This window comes from Callithrix jacchus, chromosome 22 (genome assembly GCF_049354715.1).
Source record: "Callithrix jacchus isolate 240 chromosome 22, calJac240_pri, whole genome shotgun sequence".
NCBI lineage: Eukaryota > Metazoa > Chordata > Mammalia > Primates > Cebidae > Callithrix > Callithrix jacchus.
Window position 1 is genome coordinate 16,773,427 of NC_133523.1, and position 21,267 is coordinate 16,794,693.

At 53.3% G+C, this 21,267-nt stretch overlaps 1 protein-coding gene across 6 annotated transcripts in view; it reads right to left on the reverse strand.

The window, feature by feature from the left end:
* Positions 1–1,835: 1,835 nt before the first annotated feature.
* The window catches only part of IL12RB1 (interleukin 12 receptor subunit beta 1), a 32,280-nt gene continuing 12,848 nt past the window's right edge, over positions 1,836–21,267 (reverse strand). For 2 of the 6 annotated variants that reach the window (XM_035285163.3, XM_035285161.3), the window contains exons 8-16: positions 20,741–20,771; positions 19,607–19,726; positions 17,777–17,859; positions 16,385–16,622; positions 13,012–13,179; positions 11,816–11,953; positions 10,459–10,614; positions 5,057–5,132; positions 1,836–3,704 (exon numbers count right to left, since the gene is read on the reverse strand). In XM_035285163.3, coding sequence (XP_035141054.3) covers positions 3,059–3,704; positions 5,057–5,132; positions 10,459–10,614; positions 11,816–11,953; positions 13,012–13,179; positions 16,385–16,622; positions 17,777–17,859; positions 19,607–19,726; positions 20,741–20,771 — 1,656 coding nt within the window. In that variant the 3' untranslated portion in view covers positions 1,836–3,058. Of the gene's footprint in view, positions 3,705–5,056; positions 5,133–6,406; positions 6,504–8,280; positions 8,416–10,458; positions 10,615–11,815; positions 11,954–13,011; positions 13,180–16,384; positions 16,623–17,776; positions 17,860–19,606; positions 19,727–20,740; positions 20,772–21,267 lie in introns of all 6 variants that reach the window. The other 4 variants (XM_035285164.3, XM_078361789.1, XM_035285167.3 and 1 more) reach the window with 4 other exon arrangements.

Below are 21,267 nucleotides of genomic sequence, written 5' to 3' on the forward strand. Positions count from 1 at the left end.
GGGAGTGACTGCTGATGGAATGAGGTTTTCTTGTTGTGGAGAGGACACTGTTCTAGAATTAGGTATGAGTGATGGTTTCACAACCTTGTGATTTTACAAAAACCACTAAATTGTATTTTTTTTTTTTTCTTTTTTTGAGACAGGGTCTCTCTCTGTCACCCAGGCTGGAGTGCAATGGTGCAATCACAGTTCACTGCAGCCTCAACCTCCTGGGCTCAAGCGGTCCTCCTGCCTCGGCCTCTGGAAACGGTGAGATTTCAAGCATGAGTCACCACACCCAGTCTCAACTGTACACCTTAAGAGGGTGACTTGTATGGTGTGTGAATGTATCTTTAAAAAGGAGGAATGGCCGGGTGCAGCGGCTCACGCCTGTCATCCCAGCACTTTGAGAGGCCGAGGTGGGCAGATCACCTGAGGTCAGGAGTTCAAGACCAGCCTGGCCAACATGGTGAAACCTCATCCCTAGCAAAAATACAAAACTCAGCAGTGCGTGCTGGCAGGTGCCTGCAGTTCCAGCTGCTCGGGAGGCTGAGGCAGAAGAATCACTTGAACCCAGGAGGCGAAGGTTGTGGTGAGCCAAGATCATGCCACTGCACTCCAGCCTCCTGGGAGAAAGAGTGAGGTCACATCAAAAAAAAAAAAAAAAAAAAGAATAAAACTAGGCTCAGTGGCTCTTGCCGGTAATCTCAGCACTTTGAGAGGCTGAGACAGGAGGATCGCTTGAGCTCAGGAGTTCAAGACCAGCTTGCACAACAGCCAGACTCTGCCTCTACTTTAAAATATTTTTTTAATTTTTTTTTTTTTTTTTGAGACAAAGTCTCACTCTGTCACCCAGGCTGGAGTGCAGTGGCACAATCTTGGCTCACAGCAACCTCCGCCTCCTGGGTTCGAGCGATTCTTCTGACTCAGCCTCCTGAGTAACTGGGACTATAGGCGTGTGCCACTGTGCCTTGATAAATTTGTATTTTTTTTTCTTTCGAGATCGAGTTTCGCTCTTGTTACCCAGGCTGGAGTGCAATGGCGTGATCTCGGCTCACCGCAACCTCCGCCTCCTGGGTTCAGGCAGTTCTCCTGCCTCAGCCTCCTGAGTAGCTGGGATTACAGGCACGCGCCACCGTGCCCAGCTAATTTTTGTATTTTTAGTAGAGACGGGGTTTCACCATGTTGACCAGGATGGTCTCGATCTCTTGACCTCATGATCCACCCGCCTCGGCCTCCCAAAGTGCTGGGATTATAGGTGTGAGCCACCACACCCGACGCTGACTTCTTAAATGAATGAATGAAACTGAGCTGTGAAATGGGGGTTAACACAGCCCTGACCCCTGGAGCGGCTGCGAGAAGCTGAGTCATGGCTGCTCTAGGAGCCCTGGAGTAATGGTTGCATAGTAGTTGCTCAGTAAGTATCAGGCCAGGGCTCTGCTAAGCAAACTTGCTGAGCCCATTGAGATAAGGACTCCAAATCCCTTCCAGTTTTATAGACGGGCAAGCAGAGGACCAGAGAACCTCCTGTTGGTCATTTTCTAGGGGCATTTGACTCCAAGTGGCTTCATCAAATCAGGAAACTGAAGCCGGGCACAGTGGCTCACTCCTGTAATCCCAGCACTTTGGGAGGCCGAGGCGGGCGGATCATGAGGTCAAGAGATGGAGACCATCCCGATCAACATGGTGAAATCCCGACTCTACTAAAAATACAAAAAAAATTAGCTGGGCATGGTGGCTTGAGCTTGAGGCTGAGGCTGGGGGATCACTGGATCCCAGGAGGTGGAGTAATGGTTGCATAGCCGAGATCGCGCCATTACACTCCAGCCTGGGCAACAAGAGCGAGACTTCATCTCAGTAAATAAATAAATAAATGTAATTAAATAGGGAGGATAAGCGCTCAAGGGACGGGCATGCCTGCTGGAGGGAACGGCTTAAGCAGAAGCTGGGAGGCGGCAGATCCGGAGAGGGGAGGTGGCTTTTGCAGCACTCTGAGCTGCCACCGTGTGGCTGGGGCACCGGGGCCCAGGCCTCTGTTTCCCCATCTAGATGCATCGACTGGGAAACCAAAGCTCCCCACCACCAAAGGGGCGGGGCCTGGGCCTCTGGCCTCCTGGCCCTATTGGCTGCCTGGGGTTTCTCCCCAAGAGGCCTCATCCTTTTTTGCCAGGAAATTCAGTCGTTCTGGCCCTTGATTCCGCTCCTCTGTCTGAAACCGGAAAAGTCTGTTTAGCAAACGCGGTAGGAGGCGGCGGGGCGGGCCGGGCAGGGGAGACGCGAGCCGCTGCTGCCACCTGCTGGCCGTGAGGGGAATCTGCGACCACCTGCTAATCGCGGGGGCCGGGGTGGGGTTTCAGGAGCCCCCCCAACATTCCGGCTCAGACCACAGTGGAGATCAGGTGGCGGCGGCTGCAGGATGCGGGCGAGGTGGGGTGGTGTGAGCAGGACGGGGGAGGACTCGGGGTGTGTAAGTGGGGCAAAGGTCCTGCCCCTGTGACTTGCTGGGTGGGAGGAGGAAAGAGCTCCTATTTGGGAGGGCCAGGCTGCTCCACTCCCCAGGCCCTCTCTTCCCCTGCTCAGTCCTAACTCAGCAGGGTTCCGAGATCTCATCTGGCTTTGTCTCCCCAAGATTAGGTGCTCCTGGGGGAGGCCCAGAAAGAAGAGATTAATAAATGTGGAATGAATGAATGAATTCCCAGGCTCCTATTTGGAGATTTTGAGCAGGACATTCAAGCTTCAATTGGGAAATAACACCCAAGAGGAGGCTCATTTAGGGTGATTCTGAACAGCTCTGTAAGCTCATTATCATCACCCCCATTTTATAGGGGGTGGGTTGGGGTGGGAGGATCATCATCTTCCCCACAGTGTTACAGCCCCTTCTCCCATATCCCTGGATCCTCCAAGCTCCAAGACCCACAATGCTGCAGGGAGCCCTTGAATCCAGACTCCCCATCCAGTGCTCCCGGGATTCATCTCGGCCCGCTTTGCCCCCATTCCCAGTCTATTCTGCTCCAGAGCAGGTCCATGGCAGGGCCCGCTCCTGCCCCACGGACGCCAGATCCAGCAGGGTGCAGCCGCTTCATTTCATGGCAGCTTGTAGGGCTGCCCCCGCTGGATGCCTGACGACAGGTGCGGTACAGACAGGAGGCAGGTGCACTGGAGCCTGGAGGAGCTCCCGGTTATCTGAGTCCAAACAGGACTCCTGTGGGTGCTGTGTAGCCTCAGGTGAGTCACTCACCCTCTTGGAGCCTCGGGGATCACATCTGTGAAATAGAACCACCATGGTTCCTTGCAAGAGTTGACTGGGGATTTGGTGGGAATCACGAGTGGATGGAATGGGCTGGGTATGCCATGAGCGCTTAATAACCAGTCGTCGTGATTGAGATAGTCGCTCTTCCTGTCTGTAAGACCAAGGGGACATTCCCGTTTCTCCCTCAGGCCTCCAGGCCTGGATCTCCCAGGAGCGATGGGTGTCTAGCCCCCACCTGGGCAGGGTTGCACCCCTGACCATCCGGCTCACTGAGCCCCAGGACCTTGGCCTTACACCTGCCGCCATCCTCCAAGGATAGCTCTGCATCCAGGGCCAGCTCAGGGGCACCCTCAGGTTGCTCTGTCTTCTCAGGAGGTTCAGTGCCCTCGCCTTTGTCCCAGGACAGCTCCACCACCAGGGCCTCCTGCAAGGATGCCTCTTCCTGGAAGTCCACTGGGTTGATCCACTGCCAAGTCTGCAGAGGGAGGGGGAGGGCCGGGGATGTGAGCAGACCTCTACTTCCCATTCACAGCAGGACGGAATGGACCAGGTCGCTGCTGGTAAATTCTCTAAAATCCTGGGACCTGGACGGGGGCAGAGGCTCACACCTGTCATCCCAGCGCTTTGGGGGGCTGAGGCATGTGTGGGATCACTTGAGGTCAGCAGTTTGAGACCAGCCTAGCGAACATGGCCAACCACATCTCTACTAAAAATACAAAAGTTAGGTGAGCTTGGTGGGGCACCTGTAGTCCCAGCTACTTGGGAGGCTGAGGCAGGAAAATTGCTTGAACCTGGGAGGCAGAGGTTGGCAGCGAGCAGAGATGGCGCCACTGCACTCCAGGCTGGGAGACAGAGCAAGACCCTATCTCAAAAAAAAATATATATATATATATATATATATATATATCCTGAGACTGATTTGAGGCTTGACTCTGCCTCGGTGACCCCCATTCAGCACCTCTTCAGGGCACTCCCAGCTTTCTTTAGGAAAATTTTTTTTTTTTTTGAGACTGAGTCTCACTCTGTTACCCAGGCTGGAGTGCACTGGCGCGATCTAAGCTCCCTGCAACCTCTGCCTCCTGGGCTCAAGCGATTCTCCTGCCTCAGCCTCCCGAGTAGCCGGAATTACAGGCACGCGCCACCACGCCCAGCTAGTTTTTGTATTTATAGTAGAGACGGGCTTTCACCATCTTGGCCAGGCTGGTCTGGATCTCTTGACCTCATGATCCACCCGCCTCAGCCTCCCAAAGTGCTGGGATTACAGGCGTGAGCCACCACGTCCAGCTCCCCTCTCTTTTCCCAGATGGTGTGGCTGGCAGTGCAGCGACCCCACCTCAGCAATAGCAATGGTCATGTGACCCTGACCCAGCCGCCGATCTTTTCCTCTCTGGTTCCAGCCATAGGCTCAGGAAAGGGCATGTGACCCCAACTGGGCCAATCAGTGATGGCCCTGAGACTTTTGCTCCTGTTTATGGGAAGAATGGACACTCTGCTTCCAATCAGAGAAGGCTCAGCCTGGCTGGGGGCGAACCCTAAAGGGGCAGCTCCGAGACAGACCCCAGTTGCTGGATTCAGCCGTATCTGAAGCCCACTCCCTTGGGATTTTTCCATCAAGTGTGCTTTATAATGAAGACGCTGAGTTTTGTTTCTAGCGCCAGGAAATGGACCTCTGCTTGCCTGTCTTCAAAATGGGAAGGGGTTTAGAGCACTGGTTTTGGAGTCCTCACCTCGACGGATTGGGGGAGAATAAAATGGGCTAATTCGGGACCCTGGCCTAGAGTGTGCACCCAATAAAAAAAAATTAAGAATTAGAAAAAGAGTCCTTACCTCCTTCCCTCCAGTAAACTCAATGGCAGAGCTGGCACAGGGTGTGGGCAGGGGTGGGCACAGGTGCCGTGCGGCTCTGGGGAGGAAAGGCGGCCGGTCAGAGGAAACTGTGCTTCCTTTTTTTTTTTTTTTTTTTTTTTTCAGAGATGGAGTCTCGCTCTGTTGCCCACGCTGGAGTGCAGCGGCGAGATCTCAGCTCACTGCAACCTCTGCCTCCCGGGTTCAAGCAATTCCCCTGCCTCAGCCTCCCAAGTAGCTGGGATTACAAATGCCTGCCACCACCCCTGGCTAATTTTTGTATTTTTAGTAGAGACAGGTTTTGCCATGTTGGCCAGGCTGGTCTCCAATTCCTGGCCACCTCAGCCTCGCAAAGTGCTGGGATTACAGGTGTGAGCCGCCACACCTGGCTTGAAAGCAGCTTTCAATCAGACATGCCCACCAGTGTCACCACCCCTTTCCATGGCAATGACCCAAAGACCCAAAAGTTACTACCTCTTCCCTAGAAATTTCTGCACAGGATCACCTGAGGTCAGGAGTTCAACGCTAGCCTGGCCAACATGGTGAAACACTATCTCTACTAAAATACAAAAAAAAAAATGCTGGGTGTGGAGGCACACACCTGTAGTTCCAGCTACTTGGGAGGCTGAGACAGGAGAATTGCTTGAACCCAGGAGGGGGAGGTTGCAGTGAGCCGAGATCGTGCCACTGCACTCCAGCCTGGGAGATAGAGTGAAACTCTCCCTCAAAAAATAAAAAAAAAAGAAATTTTGCATAAACTGCCCCCTTAATCTGCATCCAATTAAAAGTGAGTATAGGGGCCGGGCACGGTGGCTCACACCTGTAATCCCAGCACTTTGGGAGGCCGAGGCGGGTGGATCATGAGGTCAAGAGATCGAGACCATCCTGGTCAACATGGTGAAACCCCATCTCTACTAAAAATACAAAAAATTAGCTGGACATGGTGGCGCATGCCTGTAGTCCCAGCTACTCAGGAGGCTGAGGCAGCAGAATTGCCTGAACCCAGGAGGCGGAGGTTGCGGTGAGCCGAGATCGCGCCATTGCACTCCAGCCTGGGTAACGAGCGAAACTCCGTCTCAAAAAAAAAAAAAACAAAGTGAGTATAAATTTGGCTGCAAAACTGCTCTCAGTGGCTACTCTCTGCCTCCAGGGAAGCCCCGCTCTGCAGAGACAGCCACGGATCTGTAACCACTGCATCAGTAAAGCTGTTTTCTCCTGCCTGTGGCTTGCCCTTGAATTCTTTCCTGTCAGTGGGATAAGCTCCACTTTGGGGCTCCCCTGCCTGGCATCATCATCATCGCTATGGTAACGGTGGGAGAAGGTGTCAGTTACCTGTTCAGGCCGAGGTAGCCAAGGACGCCCACCAGAAGGATGCTCAGGAAGCTCCCCAGGGAGGCGAAGAAGATGAGCCAATCAGAACCCTGAATTTCTGGGGTGGGAGAGTGTAGGTTGGCAGAGGGGCACTTCCTGCCTCTTGCTCAGGGAGGGAGCTGGAGGGCCCGGTTTCTCCATGAACTTGCTGCTGACCCTGGCACGCATGCCATGGGCTTCTCAGTGGGGGGCCTCGGAACCCACCTGCCCGGTAGCTGTCATGCAGGAAGTGTTTGAGACTCTAATTCCAGGCCGGTCACGGTGACTTATGCCTATAATCCCAGCACTTTGGGAGGCTGAGGCGGGCCGATGACCTGAGGTCAGGAGTTCAAGACCAGCCTGAACCCATATGATGAAATCCAGGCTAATGCCCTTTTTGGCCTTAGCCCACCTGATCCCAGGTGAAAAAAGAAAAAGAAAAAAAGAAAAAGAAACCTGTCGCTACTAAAAATACAAAAATTAGCCAGGCATGGTGGCACACACCTGTAGTTCCAGCTACTTGGGAGGCTGAGACAGGAGAATTGCTTGAACCCAGGAGGCGGAGGTTGCAATGAGCCAAGATTGTGCCACTGCACTCCAGCCTGGGTGACAAGAGCAAAAATCTGTCTAAAAAAAAAAAAGAAGGCTCTGTAATTCCAGGAGCCTGCATGTGGGGCACACGCGGCTGCCCCTGGACCCAGGCCTGCTGCCACACGCCAGCCCTGACCCTTTCGTTCTCTGGGATCTAGGTGGTTCTCTTGGAACTGAAAGGACACCATGGCGTGAACAGGGATCATTTGATCTCGGAATCTCTTATGACCATGGACCCCAGACAACAGGGCCTGTGTTGTCCCCCTCCCCCTCCTACTTCTTCCCCTCCTTCTCCTTCTCCTCCCCATCCCCCACCTCCTCTCTCCCCTTCCTCCCCCTCCCCCCACCTCCTTCCCCCCTCCCTCCTCTTCCTCTTCCTCCTCCTCTCCCCTCTCCCTCCCCCCTCCTCCCCCTCCCCTTCCTCCTTCTCTTCTTCTTCTCTTCCTCTTCCTCTTCTTCTTCTTTCTTCTCTTTTTCTTCTATTTGTTTTTTGAGACAGTCTTGCTCTGCCGCCCAGGCCAGAGTGCAGTGGTTCGGTCACAGCTCACTGCAACCTTGAACTCCTGGGCTCAAGCCATCCTCCCACCTCAGCCTCCTGAGTAGCTGAGACTGCAGGTGTGTGCCACCACACCCCGCTATTTTTTAAAATACTTTTTGTAGAGATGGGGTCTCACCATGTTGTCCAGGCTGGTCTTGAACTCCTGGGCTCAAGCAATCCTCCAGCCTCAGCCTCCCAAAGTGCTGGGACTACAGGCATGAGCCCCTCACTGGGCTTTGCCTGTGTCCTCCTCATTTTTGCATTGAGAGAGACATTCGTTTACTTGTCGCTCAATGAATAGATCCCTGTACCTTTCCCCTCCCCAAGAGCCCCCAGATGCCTTGACACATCTACCCCCAACCCTGGGGTGTCAAACCAGGGAGGAGGAACAGTTGTAGATGAGAGCGTGGCCAGAAGGAGGCAGAGAAGGCTTGCTGGAGGAGGGAGCGTTTGAGCTGGGTTTTGAAGGATGAATAGGAGTTTGACAGTGGGGAAAACAAGCATTCCAGGCAGGAGGGAGGGAAAGGCCGGCATGGGCAAGGCCCCTGGAGTGTAAGAGGAAGCTGTGAGAAAAGGCAGTGGGAGCAGGTTGAGCTGCTACTTTCTCCTGAGGGCAGTAGGGAGTCATGGGGGGGGATGAGGGTGAGGGCAGGGCTGCTAAGATCATTAGGGGAAGCGCAGTGCAGTGCCTGCTGGGTGCTAACTGGGCCCCGCTCCCTCCACTCACCGATACTGAAGCGCTGGGGCTGGCTCCAGGCCCCCCTCAGCCACACGGTGTCTGCTCGCACCTGCACTGTGTAGGCCACACCAGCCCGCAGGCCGCGGAGGGTAACTTGGGTCTCTGTGGGCTGCACGTGCTGCTCTGCAGTGGAGGAGGCAGCCCTGAGTCCTGGGACCGGTTTACTCCTCAGAGGCCAGGCCGTGGGGGCGGGGCGCGGGTTCGTGGGCATTTTGCTAAAATCTCTTCTCTCTCTCTGTCTTTTTTTTTTTTTGAGATGGAGTCTTGCACTTGTTGCTCAGGCTGGAGTGCAGTGGCGCGATCTCGGCTCACCGCAAACTCCTTCTCCCTAGTTTAAGCTGTTCTCCTGCCTCGGCCTCCCGAGTAGCTGGGATTACAGGTGCCGGCCGCCACACCCAGCTAGTTTTGTACCTTTAGTACAGATGAGGTTTCACCTTGTTGGTCTGGCTGGTGAACTCCCGCCTTCAGGTGATCCGCCCACCTCAGCCTCCCAAAGTGCTGGGATTACAGGCATGAGTCACCGCGACGGCCAAGATCTCTTCTCTTAATGCGCCCATTCATCTCAAGATTTTTTTTTTTTTGAGATGGAGTCTCACCCTGTTGCCCAGGCTGGAGTGCAGTGGCTCAACCTCGGCTCATTCCAAACTCTGCCTCCCGGGTTCACGCGATTCTCATGCCTCAGCCTCTGCAGTAGCTGGGGTTACAGGCACCCACAACCACTCACAGCTAATTTTTTGTATTTTTAATAGACATGGGGTTTCACCATGATGGCCAGGCTGGTCTTGAACTCCTGGCCTCAAGTGATCCGCCCGCCTCGGCCTCCCAAAGTGCTGGGATTACAGGCATGAGCCACCGCGGCTGACCGACTTGTTTGATCTTTGGGCAGGTGGATCTGAGGTTGGAGGCGGGATTGGACTCTGGAGGTGGGTCTGGGACACAGGACGGAATCAAGGACCAGCTAAAACAGGTCCGGGGCTTTCCGTAAGACGCAGCCACCAGTGTGCCACGTCGGTTTATCACTGCCATGGCAACACCCGGAAATTACCACCCCCGTCCATGGCAATGAACCCACACTCGGAAGTTACCACCCTCATCCTAGCTATTTCTGCATAAACCGCCCCTTCATTTGCATATAATTAAAAGCGGGTGTAAATAGGACAAGGGGCAGGACTTCTGCTGCTGCTGCACATGGCCACTTCAGTAAAAGTTTCTGTCTAACCCCACTGACTTGCCTGTAGACTCTTTCCCGGGCAAAGCCGAGAACCCTCCCAGCTAAACCCCCTATCAGATCCCGTCTCCAAGCCTCGGTTTCCTCATCTGTGGAACGGAGACAGTCATCCCTGCTTGATGGGAGGTGAGCTGCTACTACATGTGAGAGGCTGCCTCCCAGGGACAGACCCAACACATCATAAGCACTTGGCTGGTGCCCACCCAGCCTTCTCCAGGCTCTGCAAGGGGTGATCAAGACCCTCGAGTTCAGCTGGGCTCAGTGGCTCACGCCCGTAATCCCAGCACTTTGGGAAGCCAAGGTGGGTGGATCGCCTGAGGTCAAGAGTTCAAGACCAGCCTGGTCAACATGGTGAAACCCCGTCTCTACTAAAAATACAAAAACTAGCTGGGCATGGTGGTGGGTTCTGTAATCCCAGCTGCTTGGGAGGCTGAGACAGAAGAATTGCTTGAACCCAGGAGGCGGAGGTTGCAGTACCTGAGATTGTGCCACTGCACTCCAGCCTGGGTGCCAGAGCCAGACTCCCTCTCAAAAAAAGGCACATGCAAAACAAAACAAAAACAACCCAGCCCAGGCAATATAGCAAGCCCTTGTTTCTACAGAAAACAGAACACTAACTGTGCATAGCGGTGTGCACCTGTGCTTCCAGCTATTAGGGAGGCTGAGGTGGGAGGATCGCTTGAGCCCAGGAGGCTGAGGCTGCAGTGAGCTATGATGCCATCACTGCAGTCCAGCCTGGCACAGAGCGAGTCCCTGTCTATAAATTTAGAATAAAAAAAAAAAAAAGACCCTCAAGTCCAATTCTCTTGTTTTAAGGGTAAGATAACCAAGGCCCAAAGAGGGTCAGTCGGTAAGGTGCCCAGGGTCACACAGCAAAGGAGACCTCAGGCCAGGATCCCTCCTTCCTCCCCCAGCCAGGCCTGCATTGCCTCACATACCTGACACCTGCTTTCTGTCTTCATCTCGGCAGCGGACGACATACTCCTTCAGGACGCCGGGACAGGTGCTCAGCAGAGATGGTGCCCAGTCCACAGACACCGAGTCCGAGCTGTGATTCTTCACCGAGACGTGGGGTGGCGTCCCAGCCGCTGAGGCTGCAACCGGTACCATTGTCACAGTCAGCACCAAGGTGCTGGTGGAGGCCGGGCGCGGGGGCTCAACGCCTGTCATCCCAGCACTTTGGGAGGCCAAGTCGGGTGGATCATGAGGTCAGGAGTTCAAGACCAGCCTACCAATGTGGTGAAAACCCATCTCTACTAAAGATATAAAAAATTAGCCAGGCATGGTAGCGGGCTTCCGTAATCCCAGCTACTCGGGAGGCTGAGGCAGGAGAATCGCTTGAACCCAGGAGGCGGAGGTTGCAGCGAGCTGAGATCACGCCATCGCATCCAGCCTGGGCATCAGGCCGAGGCTCCATCTCAAAAAAAAATGGATGATGCTGTTAAGCCCGACAGAGTCGCTCACCCCTCTAATCCCAGCACTGCGGGAGGTCGAGGCTGGTGGATCGCCAGGAGTTTAAGACCAGCCTGGGCAACATAGCGAGACCCTGTCTCTACAGAAAGAAAAATATTCGCCAACCATGGTGGCATGTGCCTGTAGTCCTAACTACTCAGGAGGCCAAGGTGGGAAGATGACTTGATACCAGGAGTTTGAGGCTACAGTGAGCTATGATTGCACCACTGCTTTCCAGCCTGGGCAACAGAGCAAGACGCTGTCTCCGAAAAAAGAAAAATATGAACAATCCCACTCGGAATGTCTTTGCCGTCCTGACCTCCACGTGTCCGGCCTGATGTGCAGTAGGTGCCAGATGGGTGGGCGCGGGGGCTCAAGCCTGTAATCCCAGCACTTTGGGAGGCCGAGGTGGGAAGATTGCGTTAGTCCAGGAGTTTAAGACCAACTTGGGCAACACAGCGAGACCCTGTCTCTATTTCATTTTATTTATTTATTTTGAGATGAAGTCTTGCTCTGTCGCCCAGGCTGGAGTGCAGTGGCGCGATCTCGGCTCACTGCAACCTCTGCCTCCCGGGTTCAAGTGATTCTCCTACCTCAGCCTCCCTAATAGCTGGTATTACAGGCACGTGCCACCACACCTGGCTAATTTTCGTATTTTTAGTAGAGACGGGGTTTCGCCATGTTGGCCAGGCTGGTTTCGAACTCTTGACCTCAGGTGATCCACCCGCCTCAGCCTCCCAAAGTGCTGGGATAACAGGCGTGAGCCACCACACCCGGCCTCTATTTTTAAAAATTATTTAAAAAGAAAGCAAAAGTGTAAACCCGTAGGTCTGGGCTGCTTACCATTGCCTCCAAAGTGGTAGGCAGACAGAACCGTAGACCACAAGGTGAGCTTCTCTGGGTGCGCAGAGGCCAAGATGGTAATGTAGTAACACTTTTCCTGCTCCATTGCCCCAAACTCTCGACTCCAGCTGTAGGTTGCTGGAAGAATAAATAAAGGTCAAGCCATTCAGTAGATTATGTTCCCATCTCTGCACCTTTGCACTGGCTGTGCCACCTGCCAGGAACCCCCCAGAAAACTCCTACTCATGCTTCAAAGCCCTTGCACCAGTATCCCCTCCTCCAGGATCTCTTCCCTGTGCAATGCCCCTAACCCATCCCCATCCCCCTCTAACCCAGCCCTTAGTCCATGGAACCAGGAGTTCTTTTTTTTTTTTTGAGACAGAGTCTTGCTCTGTCACCCAGGCTGGAGTGCAGTGGTACAATCTCAGCTCACTGCAACCTCCGCCTCCCAGGTTCAAGCGATTCTCCTGCCTCAGCCTCCCGAATAGCTGGGATTACAGGCACACGCCACCATGCCTGGCTACTTTTTGTATTTTTAGTAGAGACAGGGTTTCTCCATGTTGGACAGGCTGGTCTTGAACTCCTGACATCAGGTGATCTGCCTGCCTCAGCCTCCCAAAGTGCTGGGTTTAGAGGTGTGAGCCACTGCACCCAGTCACAGGGCCAGGGGTTCTGTGTCCAGCGTCTCCTCAGGCTCTGAATTTCTCAAGAAACAGGCTGGCATTGAGGCTTCCGAGGACTCCGCCAGGCCCAGGGCAGGAAGCAGGAGAGTGAGAGGCCACCGGAGCCTCACAGTCCCCCTTTCCCTAAAGACTCCTCATTAATTTGCCACCAGCATCTCTCGAACTGCCACCTTCCTTGGTGCTACTGAATATTTAACCAACACCCTAGCGTGTGAGATTCATTTTTTTTCTTTTACTTCCCCCTCTTAATGACTTTCTTTGAACAGCAAGGACGTGAAATTCATTACCTACAGGTGTGAGACCTGCCTGGACCTGAGCCCAGGATGCCAGCAGGAGTTTCCAGACCCACATGGGTGAAAGGTTCCAAACCTCACCCTGTCCCTACCTCTGTGTGACCTCAAGTAAGCAACAACACCTCTCTGGGCCTTAGACACCTGCTAGGTGCTTTCCTTGCAGGTCTGAACCCACCAGGAGCTAAAAGGGAGGGCGCAGAGGCAGAGGCGGGCGCTGTACCCATTCCAGCCAGATCCGGGTCTTGCGGTGCAGTCAGGTTGCAGGTGGCGAGGCTCCTATCCTGGCCCACAGGCTGCCACTCAATGCAGTAGGTCATGCTGCGAGCCTGGGCTGGCCAGTACATGGTGGTCCCATTGGTTCCAATGCTGATGTTCAGAGCCACTGGTTCTGGAGGGAGATGGGAGGGACCTATGGAGACAGTGGCCGCCCCTCTCCCCAGCTGCAGCCTCTCTCTCTCACGCGCTCGTCTATACTCTGACCCTGCAGGGCTAGGGGTGCCTGTATTTGGCTGTTTGCCTGCACTGGAGGTTCCCTGGGGACGAGGCACAAAGTGGGTGGCAGATGGTGGGGTTTTTTTTTTTGTTTTTTCTTTCTTTTTTTCAGATGGAGTCTCGCTCTGTGGCCCAGGCTGGAGTGCAGTGGCGTGATCTCGGCTCACTGAAACCTCTGCTACCCAGGTTCAAGTGATTCTCCTGTCTCAGCCTCCTGAGTAACTGGGATTACAGGCACCTGCCATCAGGCCCAGCTAATTTTTGTAGTTTGGGTAGAGATGGGGTTTCACAATCTTGGCCGGGCTGGTCTTGAACTCCTGACCTCATGATCCACCCTCCTCGGCCTCCCAAAGTGCTGGGATTACAGGCATGAGCCACCACACCCAGCCTGTTTTTTTTCCTTTTTCTTTGGAGATGGAGTCTTGCTCTGTCGCCCAGGCTAGAGCACAGCGGCACGATCTCAGCTCACTGCAACCCCCACCTCCTTGGTTCCAACAATTCTCCTGCCTCAGCCTCCTGAGTAGCTGGGACTACAGGTTAATTTTGTTTTTCTATTTTGGTGGAGACCGGGTTTCACTGTGTTGCCCAGGCTGGTCTTGAACTCCTGAACTCCAGTGATCCACCTGCCTTGGCTTCCTAAAGTTCTGGGATTACAGGCGTGAGCCACCACACCCAGTCAGCAGATGGTGTTTGAATGAGCTGAGTCCTCCTCCAGCCTAACTGCTGTCTCTGTGCCAGGATATTCACTGTGAGGGCTTCCTGTACTGCCGTTACGCCCACCTCCAGCCTGGCGAGCATCTCCGGCGGCGGCAGATACCTGGCCGCCCACCCGCTCGCCTCGCCTGGGCGGAGAGTGTGATGATACAAGACCAGGCCTCCCTGGCCTGACCGGCCCCACGGATGGTTTCATGCCAGACTCAGAAGCAGGAGCACACGCCCACTCGGTCCCTGGGCAGATCTCTCCCACGCCCTCTCGCCAGGGCATCTGCACAAATGTCAGAGAGACGGGTACTGCTGGCAGTTCTGTAAATAGCAACCGCCGTTTGTGGAGTGCAGACTGCATGTGCCAGGCGAAGGCTGAGAGCGTATGGGCACCACTTCACTATCATAGGGGACCAGGGTGGGCGCGGTGGCTCAAGCCTGTAATCCCAGCATTTTGGGAAGCGGAGGTGGGTGGACGGCTTGCACCCAGGAGTTCCAGACCAGCCTGGCCAACACAGGGAGACCCCTGTCTCTACAAAAATAAAAATAAAAAATTAACTAGGTGTGGGGGTACATGCCTGTAGTCCCAGCTACTCGGGAGGCTGAGGTGGGAGGATCTCTTGGGCCTCGGAGTTCAAAGCCGCAGTGAACCATGATTGCACCATTGCACTCCCGTCTGCTAACAGACTGAGAACCTAGCTCAAAAATAGTAATAATAGTAGGCTGGGCACGGTGGCTCACACCTGTAATCCCAGCACTTTGGGAGGCCAAGGTGGGTGGATCACCTGCGGTCAGGAGTTTGAGATCAGCCTGGCCAACATGGTGAAATCCCCATCTCTACTAAAAACAGAAAAATTAGACCGGGTATGGTGGTGCACACCTATAATCCCAACACTTTGGGAGGCCAAGGCAGATGAATCACTTGAGGTCAGGAGTTCGAGACCAGCCCGGCCAACATGGTGAAACACTATCTCTACCAAAAATGCAAAACGAGCCGGTCATGGTCACGCATGTAGTCCTGGCTACTTGGGAGGCTGAGGCAGGAGAACTGCCTGAACCTGGGAGGTGGAGGTGGCAGTGAGCTGAGATCGTGCCATGGCACTCTAGCCTGACAGAGTGAGACTCCATCACAAGAAAAAAAGAAAAAAGATCTTAAATAAAGACAGGGTTACCTCTAGCCTCTTTTTTTTTTTTTTTTTTAATTGAGTCAGAATGTAGCTCTATCACCAGGCTGGAGTACAGTGGCGCGATCTTGGTTCACTGCAATCTCTGCCTCCCTCATTCAAGCCATCCTCCCACCTCAGCCTCCCAAGTAGCTGGGACTACTAGTGTGCACCACCAGGTCTGGCTAATTCTTTTAAAAAGATTTTTAAGCCGGGCACAGTGGCTCAAATATTCAATGGGATTCAGTGGCCTGTAATCCCAGCACTTTGGGAGGCCAAAGCGGGCAGATCACGAGGTCAAGAAATCGAGACTATCCTGGCCAGCATAGTGAAACCCCAACTCTACTAAAATACAAAAATTAGCTGGACATGGTGGTGCGTGCCTGTAGTCCCAGCTACTCAGGAGGCTGAGGCAGGAGAATTGCTTGAACTCGGGAGGCGGAGGATACAGTGGGCCGAGATCGTGCCACTGCATTCCAGCCTGGTGCCTGGCGACAGGGCAAGACTCTCTCTCTCAAAAAAAAGTTTTTTAAGAGACAGGGTCTCATTCTGTTACCCAGGGTGGAGTGCAGTGGGTCAACTAGTTTTCTTTTTCTTTTTTTTTTTTTTCAATATTACATGATATCCAGGCATGATGGCACATGTCTGTACCCCCAGCTATTCGGGAAGCTGAGGGAGAAAGATTGCTTGAGCCCAGAGGTTCAAGGCCAGCCTGGGTAACATAGCTAAGCCCTGTCTCTTAAAAACAAACAAACAAACAAAACTGCATTATGGATCCTGATTACTGAATTTTTTTTTTTCTTTTGAGACAGCGTTTCACTTTTGTTGCCCAGGCTGAAGTGCAGTGGCACAGTCTCAGCTGACCACAACCTACGGCTCCCGGGTTCAAGCAATTCTCCTGCCTCAGCCTCCTGAGTAGCTGGGATTACAGGCACGCGCCACCATGCCTGGCTAATTTTTGTATTTTTAGTAAAGACCAGGTTTCACCATGTTGGCCAGACTGGCCTTGAACTCCTGATCTTGGGTGAGCCTCCCACCTTGGCCTCCCAAAGTGCTGGGATTACAGTTGTGAGCCACCGCACTCAGCCCACTACTGAATTTTTGACATACCCCTAAAATTAGGCACTCCCTTAATATTTCCCGCCTCACTCATCTCATTCTGGTCTAGCTGAGGCTCAGAGTAGGTGCTCAGCTCTGAGGGGCCCTCATGCCACCCTCCCCACCCAGAGGAGGCACCTGTGTGGGTGTCAGCAGGAATGTGCCACGTCTGGTTCGGGCCAGGACCAAATCGGTTCCAGGAGATGACAGTCACGTTGTAGGCAGAACCGGAGAGATTGAGCGTTTTTCCCAGGTGCACGGTCCTGGTGGCCTTGGCCTTACATGGGCAGGAAAGCATGTGGAGGCGCACTCGGTAGGTGACCTCCATGCCAGACGCCGGCCCTCGACAGCCTTCTGGAAGCTCCAGCTGGGTTGGCTGTCGTGAGTATGAAAGACAGCTCATGGGGACCTCATCACACTCATCATCCCACGGGCAGACAGCAGGACACAGCCTATGAGGACAGACTTGGCCAAAGGCTACAGCCAATAACATGCATCAAAAATTTTAAAAAATAATACACCTCAATGCTGGCAAAGATACTGTGAAACGGGCATTCACCTCCAGCACACGTCTAGCTGGGTAGGCGGGAGGAAGTGACAAAACCTACTGAGACTCAGGAAAACAAAAATGTTTCCATCTTTTAACCCAGTTACCTCAAGCCAGAAAACTTTTCCTTAGAAAAGGAATTTGAAGGCCGGGTGCAGTGCGGTGGCTCACGCCCGTAATCCCAGCACTTTGGGAAGCTGAGGCGGGTGGATCACAAGGTCAAGAGATCGAGACCATCCTGGTCAACATGGTGAAACCCCGTCTCTACTAAAAATACAAAAAATTAGCTGGGCATGGTGGCACGTGCCTGTAATCCCAGCTACTCAGGAGGCTGAGGCAGGAGAATTGCCTGAACCCAGGAGGCGGAGGTTGCGGTGAGCCGAGATCGCGCCATTGCACTCCAGCCTGGGTAACAAGAGCAAAACTCCATCTCAAAAAAGAAAGAAAAAAGAAAAGGAATTTGAGTTAAAGGAACATAGGAACGAAAAGACTTTTGCTACAGCCTTATAGCAACAGCCAATTAGAGACCTGGCTAAGACGACTATGGTACAGCCAATGAGTGGAATATTTGTCAGTTTTGTCTCAACAGAGATGGTCCCTCCGTGACTCAGTTTCCCTCTCTGTAAAATGGGGCTAATCAGACTGCATTTAATGGGTTGTTTCGGGACTTAAAGCAATAATCTGCTACCGGGCAGATGCGTCACCCTGATCTCCTTCTGGCGTCTGTGCAATTTCCCCACAGTCTGTTTCTCACGCAGGAGCCAGAGAAAACCTGTGAACGTCTGAGTCCAGTCATGTCCCTCCCCTGCTCACACACATTCCATGGCTCCCTATTACCTTCAGAATTAAACCCACAATCTGCCCACTTCCTGCCGTCTCTACATCTCGTCTCCCCCCATCTCCCACTTGCTCATCCCCCTCCAGCCTTCTGCCTCCTGCTCCCCATCCCAGGCCACCCCACAGCCCTGTCACAGCCCCATTACCGGCTCTTTGAGGGTCAGCCGCCTCCTGCCATCCCGGCCCAGCTGCTCCACCAAGAACCTCACCTGAGGTGGTGGGGGGTTTTCTGCATTAGAACAAAATCAACCACACAAATTGAAAGGAGAGAAAGACTGTCGGATGTTTTGTTTGTAAATAATGGATTCTCCACATTCACAAAGTGAAAATCCCTCGCTGCCCGGAATGCGGAAAAGAGAGAAAACTGGAGAAAGAAAAATTAACACCATTTGTGTCCCCAGGAATAACTGCCACCTGTAATTTCACGTTGCCTGCTTTTTTGGGAGCGGGTGGTGGTGCAGAGTTTCTCTCTGTCGCCCAGGCTGGAGTGCATTGGTGCAATCTCGGCTCACTGCAACCTCTGCTTCCCAGGTTCAAGCGATTCTCCTGCCTCAGCCTCACAGGTAGCTGGGACTAATGGCACACACCACGCCCAGCTAATTTTTGTATTTTTAGTAGAGATGGGGTTTCACCATGTTAGCCAGCCTGGTCTCGAACCGCTGACCCTGTGATCCGCCTACCTCAGCCTCCCAAAGTGCCGGGCTTACAGGCGTGAGCCACCATGACAGGCCTCTTAAGTTTTTCTTTGAATGCAAATGTATTTCTCTACATGGTTTTGTTGTGGTTGCTGTTTTATAGAATAGAGACGGGGTCTCGTATTGATTCCCAGGCTTGTTTTAAACTCCTGGCCTCAAACGATCAATCCTCTGGCCTCCGCCTCCCGAAGTGCTGGGGTTACAGGCTTGAGCCACCGCACCAGGCCTCTCTGCATGGTTTGAAACCCTCTCACTCATTTTTCATTTAGTACCCCAGACACCTGCAGGTGATATTGTCCCTGAGACACTGTGAGGTTCGACCCGATGATTCTCACTTATTAAAGTCCTACAGTGGGCTGGGCACAGTGGCTCATGTCTGGAATCCCAGCACCTTGGGAGGCCAAGGCAGGAGGATCACTTGAGGCAGGAGTTTAAGACCAGCCTGGCCAACATGGCGAAACCCTGTTTCTACTAAAAATACAAAATTAGCCGGGCGTGGTGGTGCGCGCCTGTAATCCCAGCTACTAGGGAGGCTGAGGCAGGAGAATCGCTTGAACCCGGGAGGCGGAGGTTGCAGTGAGCTGAGATCATGGCCCTGCACTCCAGCCTGGGGGACAGAGCGAGACACTGTCTCAAAACAAAACAAAAAACAAGACACCCTAGAGTGGGTGCAGCAGTACCAGATGCCACATTGCCTGGATTTGAGCATTCCTTTCTCCCTCTGCCTTACTTCTAACAGTCGCCGCCTTGTTTCTAATTCTTGCTGCCTTATTTCTTTTTTCCATTTTATTTGATTATTATTATTTTTTTTTTTTTTTTGAGAGGGAGTCTCACTCTGTTGCCCAGGCTGGAGTGCAGTGGCGTGATCTCAGCTCACTGCAACCTCCACCTCCTGGGTTCATGTGATTCTCCTGCCTCTGCCTCCCATAGCTGGGATTACGGGCATGCACCACCACACCTGGCTAATTTTTGTATTTTTAGTAGAGATGGGGTTTCTCCATATTGGCCAGGCTGGTCTCGAACTCCTGACCTCAAGTGACCCACCCACCTCAGCCTCCCAAAGTGCTGGGATTACAGGCATCAGCCACCGCGCCCAGCCCCCTTTTATTTTATTTTTTAGAGACAGGGTCTCACTATGTTGCCCAGGCTGGTCTCAAATCACTGGCCTCGAGTGATCCTCCCACCTCAGCCTCCTAAGCAGCTGGAGCTACAGGGGTGCACCACCACCTCCGGCCGTGGCCTTATTTCTAACACCTGCCCCTCTTCCCAGATTGATCTTACCGGGGGGAACGCACACAGGGCTGCTCCACTTGCTCCAGAGACTTCCCTGGTTCTCCCGGTACCGTCGTCGGAGCTGGAATTCCTGGGCCACATTCATCTCCAGGGGGCAGAGGCAGGACTCTGGGGAGAGGCAGGTTGAACATCAGGCTGTAAGATTTGTCCAGGACTGGGCCGGGCGCGGTGGCTCAGGCCTGTAATCCCAGCACTTTGGGAGGGTGAGGCTGGTAGATCATGAGTTCAGGAGTTCGAGACCAGCCTGGTCAATGTAGTGAAAATACAAAAATTAGCCGGGCGTGGTGGCAGCCTATAATCCCAGCCACTTGGGAGGCTGAGGCAGGAGAACTGCCTGAACCCGGGAGGCGGAGGTTGCGGTGAGCTGAGATCGCGCCATTGCACTCCAGCCTGGGCAACAAAAGCGAAACTCCGTCTCAAAGAAAAAAAAAAGAATTGTCCAGGACTTGGCACCAGTCACTTAGCCATCATGCACTTACTGAACTCCAACTGTGCATAGAGCCATGTGCTGGGCCCGGGGGCTCAGAAGGACAGGACAGGCCCTGTCCTCTTATGGCCTCCAGGATCACCCACGTCCATCCCTGCCCTGAATTCAAGTCCTGGCCATGGCCATCCCTGGGGTCATGACCTTGGCCAAAGGCTTCTCACCGTCTTCAAGCGTTTTTTTTTTTTAGACGGAGTTTCGCTCTTGCTCTCCAGGCTGGAGTGAAGTGGCGTGATCTCAGCTCACCACAACCTCCGCCTCCTGGGTTCAAGCCATTCTCCTGCCTCAGCCTCCCTAGTAGCTGGAATTACAGGCACCCACCACCATGCCCAGCTAATTTTGTATTTTTAGTAGAGACGGGGTTTCTCCATGTTGGTCAGGCTGGTCTCGAACTCACGACCTCAGATGATCCGCCTGTCTCAGCCTCCCAAAGCGCTGGGATTACAGGTGTGAGCCACCACACTCGGCCCAAGTGTTGATTTGTTTCCCCACCTGCAAAACCGGAGTAATCCAATACTGAACTATGGGGCAGGGCAAGAGGCACACAAATAACTCAGCATTGGGCCTGGCATACAGTAGGCACTCAATTAATGCCAACTTGCTGCAGCTGCTGTTGTCATTACTATTATTATTCTCACCAGTATCACCATCCTGAGGTCCGCAGTCACCCTAGAATAAGAATGTATACACATATTGTTTTGCATTTTGGTGCTGAAAAATATTTGCTGTTTTACAATTATTTATTTAAAATTATTTACTTATTTATCTGGGACGGGGTCTCACTCTGTCATCTAGGCTGGAGTGCAGTGGCGCAATCACAGCTCACTGAAGCTCAACCTCCCACCTCAGCCTCCCAGGCAGTTGGGACTACAGGCGTGCACCATCACACTCAGCTAATTTTTGCATTTTTGGTAGAGACGGGGTTTCACCATGTTGCTCAGGCTGGTTTTGAACTTCTGGCCTCAAGCGATCCACTCAACCTTGGCCTCCCAAAGTGCTGGGATTACAGATGTGAGCCACCATGCCCGGCCATGGTCTTTTTTTTTTAGAGACGGGGTCTCGCTATGTTGCCCAGGCTGGAGTGCAGTGGCTATTCACAGGTGCGATCCCACTACTGATCAGCACGGGAGTTTTGACCTGCTCCGTTTCCGACCTGGGCCGGTTC